Genomic DNA, 22,510 nt, shown 5'->3' on the forward strand with positions numbered 1-22,510 from the left:
GAATAAGGAAAGCTTTAATGAAGGTTTACTCTTATTGATAGCAGCTGGGTCTACTTAGGAGGAATCTGGATCTGATCCTTTGATATAGATATGGACTGTTCAAGGTCTGGGGAAAGCAGTGGAAATGTTCTTTTTGTGACATTCTACTAATGACTTTTGTGTACTTAATTTTACTTCAAAAGAAATGAAAGGGAATACTAATTGCTAAAAATGCTGTTTATTTCAACCATTTGTTGGTTGAAACATGAGTATCCATGGGCCCCTTAAAGAAACTACCATGCTACTTGAATTTTTATTCACTGGCGAATTATCCTTCACAAAGAATTTTTGGAACAGATAAAAGAATGCATAACTCAATGCTATGGGCTCCAAAAGAGTCACTAGTGGAGTAAGAATGAGAGTTCTGCTTTCACACTTGTGACTTTAAGACCTTGATGTCATCATTTTAATAGGTCAGATAGTTTAGTTTTTCTAAGTAGTATCTGGCCTTTAACATGCAAAGCATGCAAAGAAGTATTCTGGGACTACATTTCACATGCACACGCTTAACTCTACACAAGGCAAATGTCAATTATTAAACCATAAATCTTTGGCTCATGTTCTTATCAAACAAAATTATGTGGATAACCTAGCTAAAACAGTTCTTCCATCTTGCTCGTTCAGTTTGTTTAGGCATCCAGAATAAAATAGAACCACCTTGGCAGGTGAGATGTGCACTTCTGATAGAAGGGAGAGTTGTCTTGTTTTGTTTTGTTTCCTATGTTCAAGAGGCAATCACAAGTCTTTCTGCACAATTTTCGTTATGATTTAGGAAAATGAAGAATGTACATCCTCTCAAACATCTTTATTTTATAGAAATTATTCTGCTTCCTTTCAAAAATCACATGAAACTAGGAAAATAATAACTCATTCAAATGTATCCTGACCCAATGAAGGGTAACTATTGTTGACTTCCTCTTAAAATATGTGACATTAAAAAATGAATATTGTATAGTTATTGGAAATAGTCATGCCACAGATAAATACCTGTTTCTCGTCTTTTGGTTAATTTAAAAAAAAACACAACTTTCACCATTTCTGGTTATCATATATTCTACAAAACAAAGCACCAGTACCAGTTCCTCAGCTAACTACAGCATGGCCAGACATTGTCCCCAAAACAGGCTGATTAATGTTCTCTTATTCCCTTTCCTTCTTTTTGATCTTCCACCTTCTTTGATAGTGGTAGCCCAATTTTCATAAAATCTTGTTCTTATAAGATACCATTCTCATCATCTGATAGAAAAATAATCACTCCAGTGAGCCAAATCCCAAGAGATATAAGCAGGTCAAGGTTGCTTGATGACTACGACACAGGCACCTGCTCTTCCAATGTTTAATGAAGCCATCTGTTGAGAGAAGATGAAAAATAATTTAATGTAGGATGCTGGGGCTATTGTAGAAAACTATTAATATAGTGATATTTAAAAAGGGTCTGGATTAGTGAAGGCTAATAAAGGCATTCAATAGGATTATATTTTCATATTTCAGCTAGAAATAGTACGATACAAATCAACCTGCCACACTGATTCAAGGTGACAGAAATGAGAGTTATGGGATATATCTCCAGGAAAAATGTATAGAAACAGGAGGGGTAAATAGGGAAAAAGAAGTAAAATTGAGTAAGATTTTATCAATTTATATTTAAAAACATTAAAAATAAATTTATTAGCAATTTTCAGTTTTATATGATATGAACTGTATAAACAATTCAGGAATGCAATTGTTTAAAAAAATGTTAATCACACTAACTGGTTGACAATTAAATTATTGAAAAATCATTAATCACCTATCTGCCTTGCCTTGTATAAGGAAACGTTCCTTTCATTCTTTTGTATAAGATAAATGAGACCTTGCTTAAGTTCATACTCTGGTTCTAAGCCAGTAAAAACTTTAAAAGGTTTACTTGTTCAAATATGAACATAATACAGATTTAAATAGCTTTATGATTGCAATTAAAGGACATTTTGATTAAAATTTGCTCAAAAATATTTGCAAGTACTCGCAAAATATCGTAAGTCAGAATTAAAAGTGAAAAAGGTAGTGGTATTAGTGGGACAGCTGATTAAGACAAGTTTCTCTTAATGTTTTCTTTTTATTTTTAACAATAATCGTATTTTTCTTGATATTTTATCCATATACTTATATATAATATCCACATCTATACATATATACACATATGTTATAACATTGGTTTTGGTTATAGGACTTTAAATAAGATTTTTAAAATTCATTCTTTGTTCAAATTAACTACATACAAATATGAAATTAATCTTCTTTGCTACCATGTTAAATCTCTAAATAAGTAGATAATAGGGACTCAAACCCATGTACATATCTATCTATTAGATATTATATATATATGTGTGTGTGTGTGTGTGTGTGTGTACATACATACATATATTAGAGTAGAGCCCCATTTTAACATAAATTTAAAAGCCAAGAAGTAAGCTGAAAAAAAATGAGCAAATAACAACAAAAGGCCCTGACCATAGAAAATTATCATGGTGAGAAAGAATTTTAAAACACAAACTCAGAAGACAACAAAGTCAAAACTGCTATATCCAAAGACTCAAAGAAAATATGAATTAGTATATGCCCCAAAAGAATTCCAGGAACAGCTCAAGAAGGATTTTAAAAGTCAAATAAGATAGGTAGAAGAAAAATTGGAAAAAATAAATGACAGTGATGTAAACAAATCATGAAAAAAGAGCCAAAAGCTAGGCAAAGGAAGCACAGAAAATGTAAAGAAAATAACGACTTAAAAAACAGAATACACTAAATCATAGAAGAAGAACCAAAATCTACTGAAGAGAAATCTTTAAAAGTACAACTGGCCAAATGGAAAAAAAATATAAAAAAAATTATTGAAGAGAACACCTTGAAAAGCAGAATTGTCCAAATGGAAAAGGAGGTACAAAAGTGCAATAAAGAAAATAATTCCACACAAAAAAAATTAGAATTGGATAAGTCAAAGATAATCACTACAAGAGACATCAGGAAACAATCAAATCAAATCAAAAGAATTGTAAAAACGAAGAAAAAGTGAAATATCTCATTGGAAAAAGTAAAACAACTGATGTGGAAAATAGATTGAGGAGAAATAATTTAAGAATTGTTGGACTATCTCAAAGCCATGATAAAAAAAAGAGCCCTGACATTATCTTTTAAGAAACTATCAAGGAAAACTGCCCTGGTATTCCTGAACCAAAGGGTAAAATAGGAATTGAAAAAGTTCACCAATCATCCCTTGAAAGAGATCCCAAAATGAAAACTCCCAGAAACATTATAGCCAAATTCCAGAGCTCCTGGGGCAAGGAGAAAATATTGTAAGCAGGAAAAAAAGATTAAAATATTGTAGAGCCACAATCAGGATAATGCAAGATTTGGTAGCTTCCATGTTAAAGGGTTGGAGGGCTTAGAATGTGACATTCTGGAGGGTAAAGTAGGGAGGATAGTAATCAAGAATCCCCTACCCAGCAAAACTTAGTATAATTCTTCAGAGGAAAAAATGGATATTCAATGAAATAAAGGACTTTTAAAACTTTCTGATGAAAAGACCAGAGTTGAATAAAAAATTTGGTTTCCAGATACAAGACTCAAGAAAAGTATAAAAATGATAATCAGGAAAGATAAATCATAAGATATTCAATAAGGCTGAACTATTTACATTCTTACATGGGAAGATGATACTTGTAACTTAAGAAATTTTTTCATTTATTAGGCAGTTAGAAGAAATATACATAGACAGTGGACATGGTTGTGAGTTCAATATGGTGGAATGATGTCTAAAAAATAAAATAAAGGGATAAGAAAGGGGAATGTACTGGGAGGAAGGGAAAGGGGGAAGTAGAATGGGGTAAATTGTCCAACATAAAAGAGCAACAGAAGAGCTTTTTACAGAGGAAGGGAAATGGGGGAGGGGAGAGAAGTGCTTGAAGCTTAACCTCATCAGAATTGGCTCAAATTGTGAATAACACACACACTCACTACATTAAGCTACAGGAAAGTAAAAGGGGCAGGGGAAAAGAGGGGGCAAGGTGCTGAGAGAAGAAAGGGCAGATTGGGGGAGGTGGTAGTCAGAAGTAAATCACTCTTCAGGATGGACAGGTTGAAGTGAGAGAGAAAGAGAGAGAGAGAGAGAGAGAGAGAGAGAGAGAGAGAGAGAGAGAGAGAGAGAGAGAGAGAGAGAATAGAATGGAGGGAGGGAAATATACAGTAATGTACAGAACAAGGAGAACATTGCAGGTAGTAACAGCAATATTATACAGTGATCAGTTGTGAATGACTTAGTTATTCTCAGCAATACAATGATCCAAGTCAGTTTTCAGGAACTTATGATGAAAAATGCTATCCACCTCTAGAGAAAGAACTGATGGAGTCTGAATTCAGATTGAAGCATACATTTTTTAACTTTCTTTTTTTTTTCCTTTCTTTTTTTGGTCTGTCTTTTCTTTCACAACAGGACAAATATGGAAATGTTTTACATGACTGCACACCTATAGCCTATATCAAATTGTTGGTCTTCCTTCTCAATAAGATAGAATTTAAATTAAACTTAAAATTAAAACTAAAAAAGAATGTTAAAAGTAGTTTTTATGTGTAATTGGGGAAAAATAAAATGTTAAATAAGAGCAATAAAACAGAATAGTGAGTTATAAGTGAGAATTAAAGAATGCCAAATGCAAATTTCAAAGCTACTTTTAGGGGGTTAATAAATAAGTTTATGTTTAAATGAGTCACTGAAAATCACATTTTACAAGTTAAAACTAATATGTAGAATTATTTTAAGTAGTCTTAGAATCAAAGGGAAACTCCTTTATTTGGAATTCAGAGTTCTTAACAACCTAGAACCTATTTTTTCAGTCTTTTTGCATTTTAATCCTCTCCATGCACTCTATAATCCAGCCACAAATGTCTCACATGTGACTCTATGTTTGGCATTGTCTGTCCCTCACTTTATAACACTCTCTTTCCTCAGCTGTGTCTTTTGGAATCCATGGTTTCCTTCAAGACTCAAGTGCCATTTGCTGCTGCAGGCCTTTTCTGATTGCCTAATTGCTAGTGCCTTCCCTTCACACAAAGTACCTTGTTTCTCCTTTGCATGTGTCTTATATACATATCTTGAAAATATCAATAAAGCAGGGGTTCTTAACTTTTTTTTGCATCATAGATCCTTTTGGCAGTCTGGTGAAGCCTATGGATTCCTCAGAATAATGTCTATTTTAGTTGAGTTTTGCTTGGATTCGTAATTGAAGGAAATGTACCATTTTTCATAGTGGTTAGTGAATTTTTTAAAGTATATTGTTTTCTTTTCAAGGTCATGGATCCTTGGAAATTTGTAGACCCAAGATTAAGAACCCTTGTCATTTAGGTACATATTTTAACCTTGATTAGAATGTAAGCTCTTTTAGGATAGGGGATATTTTCCTTTTCTATTTTTATCCTTAGTGTTTCCAGTACCTGGAAAATAGTAGGCACTTAATAAATGCTTATTGATTGATTTTCAAGAATCATATTGATTTAGCAGGAAAGATACATTGGCATATTTTTAGTATTCCTTAGTGAAGTGAAGCTAACATATATGGATATATGAAGTGAGTAGATATACACAGAGAGTATATTTTATATCTCCATACAGAATACTTCTTTTATTATGCTGCCACTGTGGTGTAGGAAGTGATAGCTTTGGGACAACTATCTATAAATTTATTCACTTGGAGTACACTTCAGGTGAAATAGCTATTATGCTTATTGGGATAATTTTGAAGATATTTCCCCAGACCATTATACTGTATTAAAAATGTGTTATTCATTCACTCCAGTCAGAGACACACGATGGAATAACTCCAATATTTTGTCATAAATAGGCAACAGCTAAAAATGCTATTGACCTTATTAAAATTCAAAAATCATAGTACCTTATTAAAATCCATCTTATGACAATAACTGAGGAAAGAACCCAGATTTTTTTAATAATGAAGGATATGAACATGGTTAGAAATATATTAAAAAGAAAAAGTTTTACTTGGGTTTTAATGAAACTTTGTACCTTGGATGTTAGATCAACTTTATATTAATGTGAGATTTTGCCATCCATAAACTCTTCTTCACCATAGATCTTTGGAAATAATTAGTGGATACAAGAAAATGACAGAATAAAGTTTAAGGTTTCAACTTATATTCTTTGTCATACAAACAGTGACAACAAAATAATGACCCAGAGTCATATAGTGATTTTTTAAAAAAATAACCAATAGTGAAAGGGATACATTTCTTTAACCATCATTAACCCCCAAATGATTAGGAAAAAATGTTTTTTTCTCACCTCATTTTGCCTTAAAAAATTCCCTACTGTGGACGTTCCCTGGTTTCCTCTTGCTCCCTTTTTTTAAGGTGACTTTTTCTGCCTAAGGTCATAAAATGGTTGTCTATCTATCTCAATTCTAGAAGTCCCATGCAAATTGTTCCAGTTTAGACAACATAGAATGAATATGCACTCATTCAGTCATAAGGCAATGATTTTGGGGATGGTTGCTTTTTTCACATTCCATACCATTTCCCTCTCTGAAAGTGGGGAAATCCCTGGGTACAAACCCAAACCATTTCTTTCAGTATTAGTCCCTCTCCCCCACCCTCCCTGCAAATGATATGCCATATGAGTTAATGATAGAGCAACTAGAAAGAACATAACCATGCAGTTCCACCCCCCACAACATACAAAACTTTATCTATGTGTTCATTTGTTTATTCATTTATTAATTAGTTTTTAACATTCAGTTAATTTTTTTTGAATTCTAAATTCCCTCCTTCCCTCCTGTCCCTCCTCTACCAATTGAAAAGGCAAGCAATATATCAATTATATATGTAAAATCATGCAAGACATATTTCCATGTTAGCTATCTAGCAACAAAAATAAAGAAACATAAATAAAGTGGGAAAATATGCTTCCATTTGCACTCAGAGTTTATCAGTTCTTGCTTTGGAGAGTGGATAGCATTTTTTTTTCCTTCAACCATGGAGTTCTTAAAGGCATGAGTAGGAATAGATATGAACCACTATTCTTCCTGGACATCTCAAGCTATATCAGGTCTTCCACTCCCTCCTCACCTGATGATTGGACTTTGCCTCTGAAACCAGCCCTCCTGGGCTTTGATAGTTCAGCTTTTGCCTTATCTTACTCAGTTCCAGACCTTCACCCACAGTTCTTGGACATCTCTAGCCATGCCTGCATTTGTGTACCTCCCCTTTCTGTCCCATTACCAGCTCCACTTTTTCTGTTGTCTACTCCCTTTAGAATATAAGCTCATTGATGTCAAGGACTTTCATGCTTGCTTTTCTTTATATCTCCGGAATTTAATACAGTGTCTGGTACAGAAAAGGTGATGGCCGATCATTTATTCTCTAACAGTAACCAGTTGAAAGCCCAGAGGCACTGATCAGCTTTAATGAGGCATCAGAGAAGTGTTTCCTTCTATGCCTTGGAGGACATATTTCATCCTTAATTCAAATAGAAGAATTAAGGTAAATGTTAAATGTAAACATTTGCAATACTATATCCTCTCATTATAACAATCAGGCATTTGCTCTAAGGCATAAAAGGTAAACTGTGTTTATTTATTTATTTTTGTTCTTATGAGAAGAGTAGAAGAGAGGTGATTAGTACTCTGCTTAGAAATTCCCCACCTATTTTGTGGAGGTTATCTTACCCTGGTACCTTAGGTGGATGGCACAATTGTAAAGAAAGGGAAAAAGAATTAAGAAGTAAAACCTAAAAGTAATGTACCAGTTTAAAAAACAATTTTAATGTACTAAAGTAAAGTTGCTGTTTTCAAAAAAATTTAAATGCTACTTAGCCATCCACAATATGCTATATGAGCCAAAAGGGTATAATAAAATACAAGAGAGGAAAAAGGCAGATTTTTATTTCAATTTTAGAAGAATGATATGTGTAATGGCTAGTCATTATGAATAAGTAATGAAGATTCTATATTACAACATTTATATACCCATAAACCACACATTCATGGCCTTTCTTAATGTGCATTTGTACAAATGGCACCTTTAAAATGTACTCTTACCCAGAGCATTCACTTAGTTGGTCAATAATATTTATTCAGTACTTATTATATCTAGAACACTGTATTTTAGGAAAGCGAGAAGTTCAGTTACAAGATTTTGCATTATATTAGGAACTGGGCTGGGAGAGTTGAGACCATTAACATCATTTTCGTTTTACCTTATAATAATTTTGGTGAGAGATAATTTCTTCAAGAGTCATAATGAGTCATAGAGTATCTTAAGGTTTGTTTCTTTCTCTCTCCCTATTGGGGCACCAGTTTTTGGACCCTCTTCTATTTAGCACATAGGAGAGTGCTTTCCAAAGAGTCAGGCTTATATATTACAGAAGAATAAAATCTTTGCTGACAGCCTGTCCTTAAAAATAAGAGAAGAGTTTTGTCTGCTTCAAAGACAGGCTATCCAAATTCATTTCGGAGTATGGGACAGGTGCAAGCTCTGGGGCTGCTGGATGCTGGCCTCACTTAGGCCCACTGTGTCTTTTTGGAATTAATCTTAGGCTAGCCCAAGCTTCATGACCACACAGAAAGACCTCTAATAGACAGATTTAGGCAGGAATGTACGTTAAGTCTCTCTAATGTGAAGTAAACCTATTAAGAGTTTGCTTTTTGGTTACTACTTTGTTTTCTCTTTGTGAGAAACTAAAAAGTTTAGTGACTACAGAAAATTTATATTGAAATGATTATAAAGATCACAATTCTAGAACCTTCTTTCAGTTAATGCAAAGACTTAGAATAGTGCTTCCAAAAAAAGAAACTTCTATTTAAAAAAATTAATTAAGACTAAGAAATATATTTAATCAGGAAAATAATTCAATTTTCTATGAGGAAAAGAACAATCAAGTTATCATTACAGTAAAAAGGAAAATATATTGCACCATGCAAGGCTTCTTGATCATCTTCCTTGGGCAGGTTACATACTTCATTTCTCAAGAATTTTTGAAGAAAGACTTCTAACATTTTATGGTAACCAATCTGACTCACCTGTGTCCATTCATTTGTTTGTGGGTCATAGGATTCCATAGTGTTCAGGTAGGACTGTCCATCATACCCACCTACTGCATATAACCTGTCACCCAGCAGACAGACCCCAACAGCATCTCGAGGCATACTCAAAGGAGCCACCATGGTCCATGTGTCTGTTTTAGGGTCGTATCTATAAAACAAGGCGAAATTGCAAATAAATTATGTAGTATATTCTTAATTGTACCTTTATAAATGATTTATCTTCAGAGGGTATTTTTATGGAGAAAAATGTTTAACTTTAACATCATCAATAATGAGAAAGATTAAAAGCTAATGATAATAGGAACATATCTAACAATCTGGTTGTCTTGCTTGTTGAGCTTTATATGATTTAGCTCTTAAAGGAACTTAAGAAAACAAGTAGTTTAACTTCATTTCACAGATGAATAATCTTCCTTAATTTTTTAAAGGTCCTCAGAATATTACTTGGAAAAAGGGCATGATTATTAACATTAAACTACTACTAAAATCTATTTTTAAAAGTCACAGTTATCCTAAATTCTAAACATATATTTTAAAAACAATACTTTAGTTTCCTGCATTTTAATGTAGCTTTTTTACTTTGAACTTGTAAATATAATTTCTGTTTTTATGTCATTATCATCACAAGAAATATCTCTTCCCTTCTGCTACCCAAATAGCCTTCCCTTTCAACAAAATAAATAAATTCATACATACATAAATAAACAAATAATAAATAAATAAAAAGGGAGGGGTGGGAAAGAGTCAAAATATTAAATAAATCTGACAGTACATGCAGTAGTCTACAACCATAGTTCCCCGTGGTTGCATCAAAGGGAGGGAAGTGTATTTTCTCATCTCTAGCCAAACTTGGTCATTGTAAACACACATTAAAATTATTATTTTGTTCTTTCATTTGCATTGCCACAGTCACTGTGTATATTGCTTCCTTGGTTCTATTTACCTTATGCATCTTCATACACTTCTTCAAGAAAATTTAAGAAATTACAACACATCCTTTGGATTCAGTACATATTAATTTAATCTTAATGGAAGTTAAGACATTCTTTATCAATGGATAAGAAAATACCACAAGCCTGGGACTGATAAAATAACACCACGTTTTACACTTTAAAGGTTGTAAAACACTTTTCGTAGTAATTCTGTGAGGTAGCAACTACACATGTTATTATCTCCACTTTACAGGTAAAGAAAGTAAAGCTCACAGATTTTGCTACTTGCTCATTGTCAGCCACTAAGTATCAGAGCAAGGATTGAACCTGGAATATTTCTTGACTTTAAATCTAATACTCTTTCCCCTACATCATGTCTCTATAATGAACATGTCACTTCCAAAATGGTATACAAGCACTTTGTATTTTTTGAATTTGAGATTACCTTAATAATGTATTTAAAGAATGATGGGTTGGTCAGGGGCCTGATGTGGTACAATTGCCTTGAAGATCAGACATGAGATAATTCACTTTGAATTACTGTGAATAAGATTTGTAAAGCACAACTAGCAAATGTGAGACCTGCAAAAATAACTGTCAAAGACTGCTTTTAACAATACTTACTGACTTGAAAGTGATGCCTTAAAAAAACATGGATATGGGTCATGGAATGGGCAATATAGAATGTGCTATAATTTCACTGAATTTTTCTTCATGCTATTAGCAACAGATTTGGACTCTGGGAAGCAACTCCCTTGGTATTCATGCCATATCCTGTTAGACTGTCAGGGCTATAAAAGTTTTGAAGGTTTCTACAAGTTGAGGAGAGAGAGTTATTTGATTGTAATAAAATAACTTCTTGGAAGAAGGAAATGTAGGCTATCTAAGCTATAATGAAGAGGGAGGTTGGCAACATGACATGCCATCCAGAACTGCCAGGAAACTTGAGCCACCAAGGGGTGCTATGTTCTATTAGTATTACAATTGTGCCTAGGAATACCCCTAAGTAACTCAATGTTCAAATATGTAGTCAGGTTCATCTGAATCGACTTTAGATTTTCATAGCATTTCTAGCTTGATGGATGAAAAAGAGAGGAAAACTGTTTAACATATTTCTTGGCCAAGGTCAAAACCACCAGGGTGAGAAGGGTATTGTGATGCCCAAATCCCATTTGGAAATTCCTCTACCTCCCAGTCCTATTTGCATGAAGTAGTGAGAGATATACTAACCCGTACTCTAAGAAACTAGTGAATCTACTACAGCCTCAGTATTTGCAGAGTTGTAGTATATAGTTGTTTAACAGATTACAGTTCGGGACTTTTCCCTTAGGTTGAATCTGCAAAGGGAAGAGGGAGAAGGCCAGAGAGTGAATTCTCCATTCCCTGTCATAGATTGAGCTGTCAATCAGCACAGGTTGTCCTTTGGAATGTATAACAACAAATTACAGAAATCCATGGCTGGACCAATATTGATAGACAACTCATTTAGCCAGTAACATTGGAGGAAGGAAAGTCAGTATATTTCCGTAGGTCTGATAACCATTCCTAGAACTTCTCTCAGCGGAAAATTTCTACCTTTAGATTTTGTCTGCAAATGTCACAGATGTAAAGAAGTTTAGCACTTTACTCCAAAATTGTGGGAACCATTCTTTAATTCCCTCTTCATTCAACCATATATCTACTTGCCTGACAGTAATTTCCACCCATCAGAGACTAAGGTTATAGTAACCCACATAGTATCTTAGAGTTGGAAGAAACCTTGGCGGGGAAGACTAGTCCAACACCCTCATTTTATAGGAGAGGAAAATTGAGACAGAGGGATGAGGTGACTTTTCAGGGATGAGTTATTATCAACATGTAACAACAATGTTGCTTGCTGCTACTGTGGTTGTGTAAGGCCAATAACACCAGCACACAGGAGGGCTGCTAGCACAGGTTCTTTGATCTGCTTTTCTAAGGAAGCAACTTTAAGGGGTTTACAATCTTACTCTAATTAAACATACATATGAAAAGCCAGTACCCTGAACTTCAGAGAGTATACAAACAGAAATTACAAGCATACATTATATAAACAGAGCAAATAAACACAAAACAGCAGACAGACTTCTAATTGTCTAACTATAGCAATACATACATTTACTAGAGAGAGAAGCAACAACATCTGGGTTTTCAAAGCTAGAGGGCTCCCTGATGGCTACCCAGAGTCTCATCTGGTCAAACCACAGGACATTCTTCCAGTGAGTGAGAACCCCCAAACAAACCACCAACCTCAGATCTTATATCCCCTTCTCAGGGTCAGAGGCTGTCACAACCATGCAACTCAAACCCATTGTGAACTAGGCTTTCTTGTTTCTTAGGCAGGTCTTCAAAGACTCTTCATTCAATCAAAGAAACAAAGGAAAGACTCATCAAAGGCACTTGATTGCTTTGGTGCTAAGAGGCACTCAAACAAAAAACAGCAAAAAGTCCACTTTGCTTACCATTACATTTGAAAGGAAAGACTCACAAAAGGAACTTGATTATGTCAGCATTCTAAAAGAGAAAACAGTAAAAAAAAAAAAAAGGCGCACCCTTCTTACCATTACACAAAAGAAAAGGCTTGTTCATACATGCATACAGATATGTTAGTAAAGTCATGTCTATATACACATGTAACATATGTATTTTTCATACATACATCTGTCTAAATATACACAACACAAAGATATATCCACACATATATACACATATACACATGTGTATGTATAGGTTCTTTGTCAGAGGAAGGACTTGAATCCTGTTCTTCCTCACTCCAAAGCTGCTTTGTCTACTATTCCAGGACAGATATATGCTTTCTCACATTATTCATTTAACTCAATTTTTATCATATAGTTCTATTAAATGCAATCATTACTTTCAGTCAACAAAATATTTAACAAGATTTCTTTGGGCGGGGAAAGGGAATTAAGAGAAGATTTCATACTAATAGATGTTTGAATAGTAAAACATTTCCGAAGCCTTTAGCTATCCATTAAATTTGGCCTCAAGACATTCTAACACTGACACCTATTCACTTTGTACATTTTCAATGGCAAATTAATAAAATAGAGCTTTGTTTTAAATGTCCTAGAATCATGAACAGATATTATATAGGTCCTTCATACTGCAAAAATTTCCCGAGAATTTGTCTTTAACTGAATTTCTCCTTTCAGTACATCTACTTAATGTGCACAGCATCAGGCTGATAAGTGGAAAGTTTTCTCAGTCTATAACATTTATTGAAGAAGCACTTTCCCCTTCCCTGTCTGTTACAGGTGCAAGGGGGCCACAAAGGCCTGCTCTCCTTGTCTATAAACGACATCATTTCCATCTGCTAATGGCAATCATTAGAATGAGCTTGCCATGAAGATTTTTGAAAGGCATGTTGCTTTTTTCCCTCATTGTTCCAACCTTACACATCCCCAAAGGATTCCAAAAGATTTTTGTTCATTTTAGGTCTCCAAAGTAATTGCTATGTATTTCATTAACTGATTCACATTAAATGGAAGGGGATCAAAGCAGCTGCAAAGCTTCTTGTAAAATGTAAGAATTCCTTTTAAATCAGATTACTTAGAAGCTACATCTAAACTGGCAAGCATTGAAGAACTCTAAAAATATTTCCAAGAGAGAGGATTACAAGTACAAGCTAATGTGTGTGTGTGTGTGTGTGTGTGTGTGTGTGTGTGTGTGTGTGTGTGTATGGGGAGGGGTGGCATTTGCACATTAGCAATGCTCTTCTTAATAATCTATCCATTTTCAGCAATAGGATAAGTGGTCAACATTTTTTATCTGGGAAATTTCGGGCCATTCATATAATTCTAATGTGTCACAACCATTTATTTCATAACATTTTCTGAAACAATTGCTTCCTTTTTTTGTAAATATTTTCTGGCAAATAAAGTTTTTATCGTTTTAAATAGCATTTTATTTTTCCCCAGTTACTTGTCAAGAAAATTTTTAGCATTCATTTTAATGAGAGTTTGAGTTCCAAATTTCTTCCTCCCTCCCTTCCCTCCCCTCCGATGAAAATGGTATGCAGTTTGATATAGTTCATACATGTGCTGTTATGCAAAAATATTTCTTTATTAGTCACAGTTTTGAAAGAAGAAATAGATTAAAAGGAAAAAATGAGAAAGAATGAAGCAAGTGGGAAAAAATATGGGTTGATCTGCACTCAGAGTCCATTCAGGGTTCTTTATCTGGATATGGATGGCATTTTACTTTGTGAATCTTTTGTATTTGTCTTGGATCGTTGTATTGCTGAGAAGAGCCAAGTAATTCACAGGTGATCATCACAGAATATTGCTGGTGACTGTGTACAATGTTTTCCTGGTTCTGCTCATTTCACTTTGCATTAGTTCATGCAAGTCTTTCCATGTTTTTCTGAAATCTGCGTGTTCATCATTTCATATCACACAATAGTATTTCATTACATTCATATACCATGGCTTGTTCAGCTATTCCCCAATTTATGGGCATCCCTTCAATTTACAATATTTTGCCACCACAAAAAGGGTTGTTATAAATAAAGTTTTTAAGTGGGAAAAAAGTTCCTTTAGGGTTATTGATTTAGGGACAATATTTCTGCTTCTTGTATTGGCATAGAGGAGCAGAATGGTAAAGAATTGTCTGCCTATACATTTTGCTGGTGCATATACAAGCAAGCTTTTCAGTCATTCTGATTCACTGAGGCCAGCAGCTATATAAAACTAGATTTTTCCATGCCTGTGGCAAATTTCACAAAACATGCCTAGGGCAAGTTTCAAAAAATGAGCCTGGGGCAAAAAGCTTGAAAATTGTCCTGAAATTAACTTTTAAAGACTAATCCAGACATTGTCTATTGGTGGGGAATGAGGGAGAGGTCTCAGGAGATGGAGAGGACTCTCCACAGGGATGGGAGAGAGGATGGAGCTCACCTGAGATTTAAAAGATTGCACCATCTGGTAGATTCCTATTTTTAAAATTGCTCTTTTGAACTAGATGCTAAACTTAGTTTCTTCGATTTTTCAGAAAGGAATGTAAACCTTGTCAGCACTTCTACATTTTTGCACCCTGAGACAAAAGCTCAGTGACCCTGTCTCAGTTATGAAACTGATGGACAGTCTAAATGGGGACATAAGAAGCAAAGGCTACCACTTTTATTTTCCCTCCCACTTGAAGAACTGGGCAGAATAATTATGGAAAATCAGACTCAATGTTTTGTGCTGTCTGATTTGTCCATGATCATGCAGTACTAACCATGGCTCTACACGGAATTATTAGGATAACTGAAATTCAGACTTGAATGATAAGCTGACTACAAAGGATTCAAAATTAATTGTGATCAATTCTTAACAAACACTTTTTGTGTGTTCAGTATGGTTGTATGTATTTTATTTCAAATGCAGAAAAGCAGAAAACTTTAAAGAGAACAACAAAAATACCTAGTTCTGGTAACATCATTTAAATTAATGTATTGATCGAAAAATACACAAAATCAAGCAGAAAAAAACACCCCAAAACAAAAACCCATGGAGCTTTTCTTTTTTCCTTTCACAGTAATTATTCTCAGATGCTCTATAGATGAGGGTTTCCAGTTAAATAATTAAATTAAACATCACTCAGTGACATTTCTCCTTGTCTTCACCTTTAAATTCATTACTTTCTACATTCAGGATTTTTTTCTTATTCTCTCTAGCCTGGGGCATCTCAAGTTATTACACAAAGATGAAATCAACAGCTTTTTCTAGCTGAGGAAAGAAAATAAGAAAGTGAAGGAAAAATTTTTCTAAGCAATTACAACAGCAAATTCTCTTTTTCAGCCCTATTCTGTTGATAGGATTCAGTTCTCAGCATTCTTTTTAGCCCTGCTATGTACATACCTGCTATGTATGTCTATATTTATACATTTATTTTGTAGATATGGGCAGCTAATTCGCCCAATGGATAGAATACCATGCTGGGAGTCAGGAAGACTCATCCTCCTGAATTCAAATATGGCCTCAAACACTTACTAGCCATGTGACCCCGAGCAAGTCACTTAACCCTGTTTGCCTTACTTTGCTCATCTGTAAAATGAGCTAGAGAAGGAAATGCAAACCATCCAGTATCTTTGCCAAGAAAACTTCAAACAGGGTCACAAAGAGTCAGATATGACTGAAATGACTAAAATATGTAGATAAATAGATGTAGATCTCTCTATGTATTGGTATCTATATATGTATATATCTACATATCTCCATATATATATATGGGCATAGGTAGCTATATATATGCATACAAATGCATGCATATATGCATGCTTATTTTTAGATATTTTTCCTTTCCGACTACTCACCTTGGACTTTGTGGAGTTACAATGGAAGTATTATATCAAAGAATCTATTACAATTTATAGCCTTTAGAGAAGTGAAGACACTATGCACAGTTGCTAAAGTTAGTTGTAAAATGTAATGGCTAGAGGTATAGGATCCTCTTAAAACTGAAGTTAGATTATCTTTAAAAATAGCTGTGAAGATAGTATTTTTTTTCAGGAGTTGTAAAATAATACTATTGTGGTTTCCCCCCACCCCCAGCATAATATATTAGATAGAAGGCTGACTTTAGTCATAAAGATATGAGTTTCACTCATATCTGACATATATAATCCATATGACTATGAGTAAGTCACTTTACCTGTCACTAACTCATGCTCTATGGTTATGAAAGTAACAGTCAGAAATGGTTCATCTGGAATTTCAAGGTAGTTTCTGTATCTATGGATTAGATCTGTCCTTTTCACTGATTAAATCATAGGACTAATGATAAATCTAATAATAATGACAAATTCTTTCCACACTTTAATGAATAAAATGCACTTAAATATTTTGTAAGATAATTAATGCTTTGTTTTTGGATGATAAAATTAAACAACTATGGTCAATAGATTCCATTGATGTGGTAGTCCCTTCAACAGAAGGCTTGCAGTCTATCTGTACTTTCTCAACAAAATGTTTATCTTATAAATAGGATCAATGGATTAAAACATTTTGAGCTAGAAGGAATTTTAGACACCATTTCATCTAATACTCTTCAATACTAAAATCTAGAGGTTGAGTGATTTCCCCAATATTGCATAGGGAGTAGTCAGCATGATAGTGGATACAGAACTGGTTTTGGAGCTTAGAGGGCTTGGGTTCCGATGCTGCCTCTCACACAAATGGACTATATAAGTCTACTCTAGTTTCTTAATTTCTTAGTGTTCCAAGAAACTGTCTAAGGTTATAAAATGTAGAGATAATGTTGATTTTCATTGGTTGTGAGTTTTTCATCATGGAGCATAATATATCAGTAGAATAACAGGTCTGGTTCTTATCCATATATACCTGGGTAGTAAGTGAAATTATGGAAGTTCATTTTATTAAAATGGAGAATGACCTAAATTAAAGTTTAGAGGATTTTAAATCAAAATAGAATCTACAGATGGTTGTTTGATCTTTTGAAAAAGATCCACTTTTTTCATGCTGAGATGAGTTCTGTGATGATAAATAGATTTTAATAGTCATTTGGGAATTCAAAAGTAAATGACTCACACATGCTGTACTTTAACTGATTTTTAATAAATCAGATGTGACCAGTATTTGAGAAAGAAAAAGGTATTAGTTAAAATTAAGTTATAATTTGATTTGACCATAGCAAGAAAATCAATGACTATCAGGCCAAATGGATAATCAAAAATACTATATTTTGACTTTAAGAAAAACCTATAAAAGAGGAAATTAAGACAAATTAACTCTAATAAGAACTTATTCAAAATCACAGAAGTATGGAACTTATGGATTATGGACTTAGTGAGCATAGAACATTGTATTTGCACTCAAACTGGGTCAATATATGAGTTAGTTTTTTTAACTCTTTTTTTTCCCTTTCCTTTTTTTCCCTTTGTTTTCATAAATGGTTCTTGAGGCAGAACACAGGTGAGGGATCTATTTGGAAATGAAGATGATATACAACAGATTATAACATTTTGAGCCAGAAGGAATTTTAGATTCCATTTCATTTAACATTCTTGAATACTAAAACCTAGAGGTTGCGTGATTTCCCCAATATTGCATAGCGTGTAGAAAGGAATAAATTAGAAAAAAAAACCAATTTGATCATTGGAATAATTATGATTTTTGTGAATAACAAATCATTGGGAAAATATGATAATGCTTTTTAAAATTTTAATTTAATTATAAAGCTTAGAACCTCTGGAACAAATGCCAATTTCTCCTTCTTATTTAATATTTGGGTACCTAGGTCTCCATGCGTGCTATTGTATCACATCAAGAATAGTATATTCTCAGGGCATCTAGGTGGTGCAGTGAATAGAGGACCGGCCCTGGAGTCAGGAGGACCTGAGTTCAAATGTGGCCTCAGACACTTGACACTAGGTATGTGACCTTGGTCTCAACCCAATTACCTTGCCTTCCCCCCTCAAAAAAAAAGAATAGTATATTCTCTCTACTTCATCCTCCTACTAAAAGAATATGTGTACAGGTGGAAACAACTATTTGGGATGGAATCCTGGAAACTTAAGGCATTCATGAATCAGTGGAAAAGCTTGAATTTGGTAGTGCATAGAGATCTAAAGGGTACATGACCAGAATATGGCAATAAGGCAAATAAAAGTCACCCTGAGAAACTATTATTAGTAAGATGACATGAAATATATGAAATTTAATGCCTTCAGGCATAATTGAATTTGGAGTTGAGAAGGGATTGCGATAAACTAGTATGCAGCCTGAAACACATAAAAGTAACATTTACTGAATACAACTTTCTAGAATATCCAGCCTCTTTTTCAGGCTTCCTCCTTGAACTCTAATGATATTTTAATTCTTGAACTTTAACGATATTTTAGTGACTTCTGATACTCTTCCATTTTTGATACTCTTTCTATCATTGGCTAACATAAAATTGCTTTGTCCTGGTTCTCATCACTGTTCTTTATTATCAGCGAGCTCTTAATTGCCAAATATAGTAGTCTTTTCTGAATTCTTATCCTTTTTGGCCTCTCTGCAGCATGTGATACTATTGGTATTTTCCTTGATATTCTCTGTTCTCTGAGTATTCATGATACTATCTTTTCTTGCCATTCCTCCTACCTGGGTTTGTACTCCTTTAAGTCTCCTTTGTGGTCTCATCATCTATATAACACCCCCTTGCTGTGGTGATATCCTGAAGCTCTCTTCTGGACCTTTTCTCTTTTCTCTATTCAAAGGACTCCCAGATCAATATATCCAATTTTGGTCTCTATCCTGAGCTCCAGTCTTGCAGCACCAACTGCTACTTATGTATTCACACTGGATATACTATGAATATATCCAAAACAGAACTCATTATTATCCCCAAGTTCCCTGTTTGTTTTCCTTCTCTTTTTCTGTCAAAAGCACCATTACCCTTCAAGTCCCTCAGGCTTACATTATCCATGACTCCTCATTCTCCCACACCCCACATATTCAATTGATTGTCAGATCATACATTTTCTAATTCCACAACTTTTCTCAAATTTATTCCATTTTTACTATTCACAAAGACATAACCCTGAGTCAGGACCTCTTCACCTCTTGCCTTGACTATTGCAATGGTATGATAACTTGTCCTTGGTCAAATATCTCTACTCCCATCCATCTTCTATACAGCTGCCAAGTCACATCCTTACTCAATTCCAGTGTCTCTATCCTGCCTTTAAGACAAGATATAAATTCCTCTGTTTGGCTTTTAAAACCCATTTTAATCTGTCCCTAATCTACCTTTTGAGCTTATTATATCACATACACACCCCTTTTACACTCTACAATCCAATCGAATTGGCCTTCCTTTGCCTTATATGTGACACTCATCTCCTACTCCAAGCCTCAATGCCTAGAAAGTACTTCCTCCTCTTACCTCATAATATCTCTTACTTCCTTCCAGTCACATCTTAAAACTCTACATTCTACATAAAGTCTTTCCTGCTCTCATTAGTGCTAGTTGTTAGTGCTCTCCTCCTTCAAACTACTTTGTATTTAGTCTGTATTCTATTTAAATGCAAATATTGCATTTAGATGCACATGTGATCTCCCTCAATCCTTGAAGGAAAGTACTGTATAATTTTCTCTATCTCCAGCTTAGGAGTACAGTACCTGACACATAATAGGTACTTAATAAATGCTTGCTGGTTGGGCAACTCAACCCCTCACTTCCCCTCTCCTTTTCTCCTCTCCCTTCTACTTCCTTCCCCTCTTCTCCTCTCCCCTCCTCTCCCCTTAACTGAGGGTGTTCTACCCAAAGTACCTATTTCTCTTTTGGCCGGCAACCCTGAGGGTCTTCCCCTCCCAATTTGTAGCCACATGACTCTGGAGGAGAAAGTGAGGCTGGTGATTTTGTACAGGCTTCGCTCACTTAAAGCAAAGTCAATTGCGAGTCATGTCATCTCACTGATGTCATGGTTCTCTACGAGAACAAAGGACAAACACACAGACACATAGACACACACACCTGTGTGGGTGTATGTATGTATATGTTTGTGTGTATATATATAATGTTATCATATTATATGTTATATATAAAACATATATTATGCAACATATACATACACTATATAACACACGTATATAAACCCCATGTAACATACACACATATACCATAGAAAAAGAAAAGAAAGCAGGGAATTTGTGTGTGTGTGTCTGTGCGTGAACATGTGTTTGTAAAAAATTGTGGCACCAGAGAAGAGGGTCATTCAAACATAAAGTCACGCATTTGATTGTGAGGTTGTTATGAGGTTCAAATAGTTAATATTTTTGAAGGTACAGCTGTACAGCTGAGAAAAAAGGCATACCCCTTTGCATTCACAATCAATTTTCTAGAAAGGTCTATCATATCTAAATTTTCTAAGATGCTATTCTCCTAAAAAATTTTTTTCTTATTTATTTCATTGTTAGATTTATCTGCTCTGAGAAGGAAAGTTGAGGTCTTCCCCTAGTACAATTTTACTATTTCTTCTAACTCATTTAACTTTTCCTTTAAGAGTTTAGATGCTATTGGTATATATATAATAATATATATATGTGATTATATATATATATATATTAGTGTTGATATTACTTCATTGTCTATGGTATTTTTTTAGCAAGATGTAGTTTTCCTGAGTATCTCTTTTAATTGTCTGTTTTTGTTTTTCCTTTTGCTTTGTTCAAGATCATGACTGTTACTCCTCCCTTTTTTTACATCAACTGAAGTATAATATATTCCACTACAGCCCCTTTGTGTGTCTCTCTGTTCTAAGTGTGTTTCCTCTAATCCATTCTTCTACATATTTCTGTTTTATGTGTAAATTTATCCCATTCACACTCATAATTACGATTACCAACCGTACATTTCCCTCCATGCTATTTTCTTCCATTTTGTCTTCTTGTTTTTTTTTTTTTAACCTTGTTTCTTTACAAGAGTCTGTGTTACTTCTGACTATGGCTTCCCTTAATCTACCTTCCCTTTTTATCATCCACTCTTTCTTTTATCATCTTCAACTCCTACTTCTCTATAAGGTAAGAGAGATTTCTATACCCAATTAAGTGTTCATAGATAGTCTTCCCTTTTTGAGCCAATTCATATGAAAGTAAGGTTCAAGCATTCTCCCTTCACCATTTTACCCTCTACTCTAAAAGCTCTTCCATGTGTACCTCTTTTTTTTTCCTTGGAGAGATAATTTTCTCTATTCTTCTTTTCCCTCTACCCTTGTCCCAGGGATCTCTCTTTCCCACCCATCCAGTATTTTTTTGTTGAGATCAACCTAAAATAATTGCTTCACTCCTGTGTCCTCTATGTTGAGTCTTTCTAACTGCTCTAATGATGATAAAGTTCTTAGGAGTTGTATATATTATCTTCCCATATAAGAATGTAAACAGTGTAATCTTATTGATTCCCTTACGGTTTCTCTTTCATGTTTAACTTTTTATGCTTCTCCGGACTCTTGGATTTGAAAGTCAAATTTTCTACTTATCTCTGATCTTTTTATCAAGAATACTTAAAGTTCTCTATGTCATTAAATATCCATTTTCCTCCCTTCAGTATGATACTAAGTTTTGCCTGGTAGATTATTCTTGTTTGTAATCCTAGCTCCTTTGCCTTACAGAATGTCATATGGCAAGTCATCTGCTATTTTAACATGGAAGCTGCTAAACTTTGTGTGATCCTGAATAGTTGTATGATATTTGAATGGTTATGGTTGGATCTAGAATTTGGCTACAGTACTCCAGGGACTTTTCATTTTGAGATCTGTTTTAGCAGATTCAGATTCATTCAATTCCTCTTTTATTCTCTGGTTGTAGGATATTAAGACAACTTTCTTTGATTTTTTTGTTTTGAAATGTGGTGTCCAAGCTCTTCTTTTTGATCCTGGCTTTCAGGCAATCCAATAATGTTTAAATTATCTCTCCTTAATCTATTTCTTAG

At 34.3% G+C, this 22,510-nt stretch overlaps 1 protein-coding gene across 2 annotated transcripts in view; it reads right to left on the minus strand.

Annotated features, from left to right (window-relative positions):
* Positions 1-1,115: 1,115 nt before the first annotated feature.
* Positions 1,116-22,510, minus strand: part of KLHL1 (kelch like family member 1) — a 563,316-nt gene continuing 541,921 nt past the window's right edge. For both annotated transcript variants that reach the window (XM_036757924.1, XM_036757923.1), the window contains 2 exons: positions 9,102-9,273; positions 1,116-1,388 (listed from right to left, as the gene is read on the minus strand). In XM_036757924.1, coding sequence (XP_036613819.1) covers positions 1,329-1,388; positions 9,102-9,273 — 232 coding nt within the window. In that variant the 3' untranslated portion in view covers positions 1,116-1,328. The remainder of the gene's footprint in view (positions 1,389-9,101; positions 9,274-22,510) is intronic.

This window comes from Trichosurus vulpecula, chromosome 4, assembly GCF_011100635.1.
Source record: "Trichosurus vulpecula isolate mTriVul1 chromosome 4, mTriVul1.pri, whole genome shotgun sequence".
In the NCBI taxonomy this organism is placed as follows: domain Eukaryota; kingdom Metazoa; phylum Chordata; class Mammalia; order Diprotodontia; family Phalangeridae; genus Trichosurus; species Trichosurus vulpecula.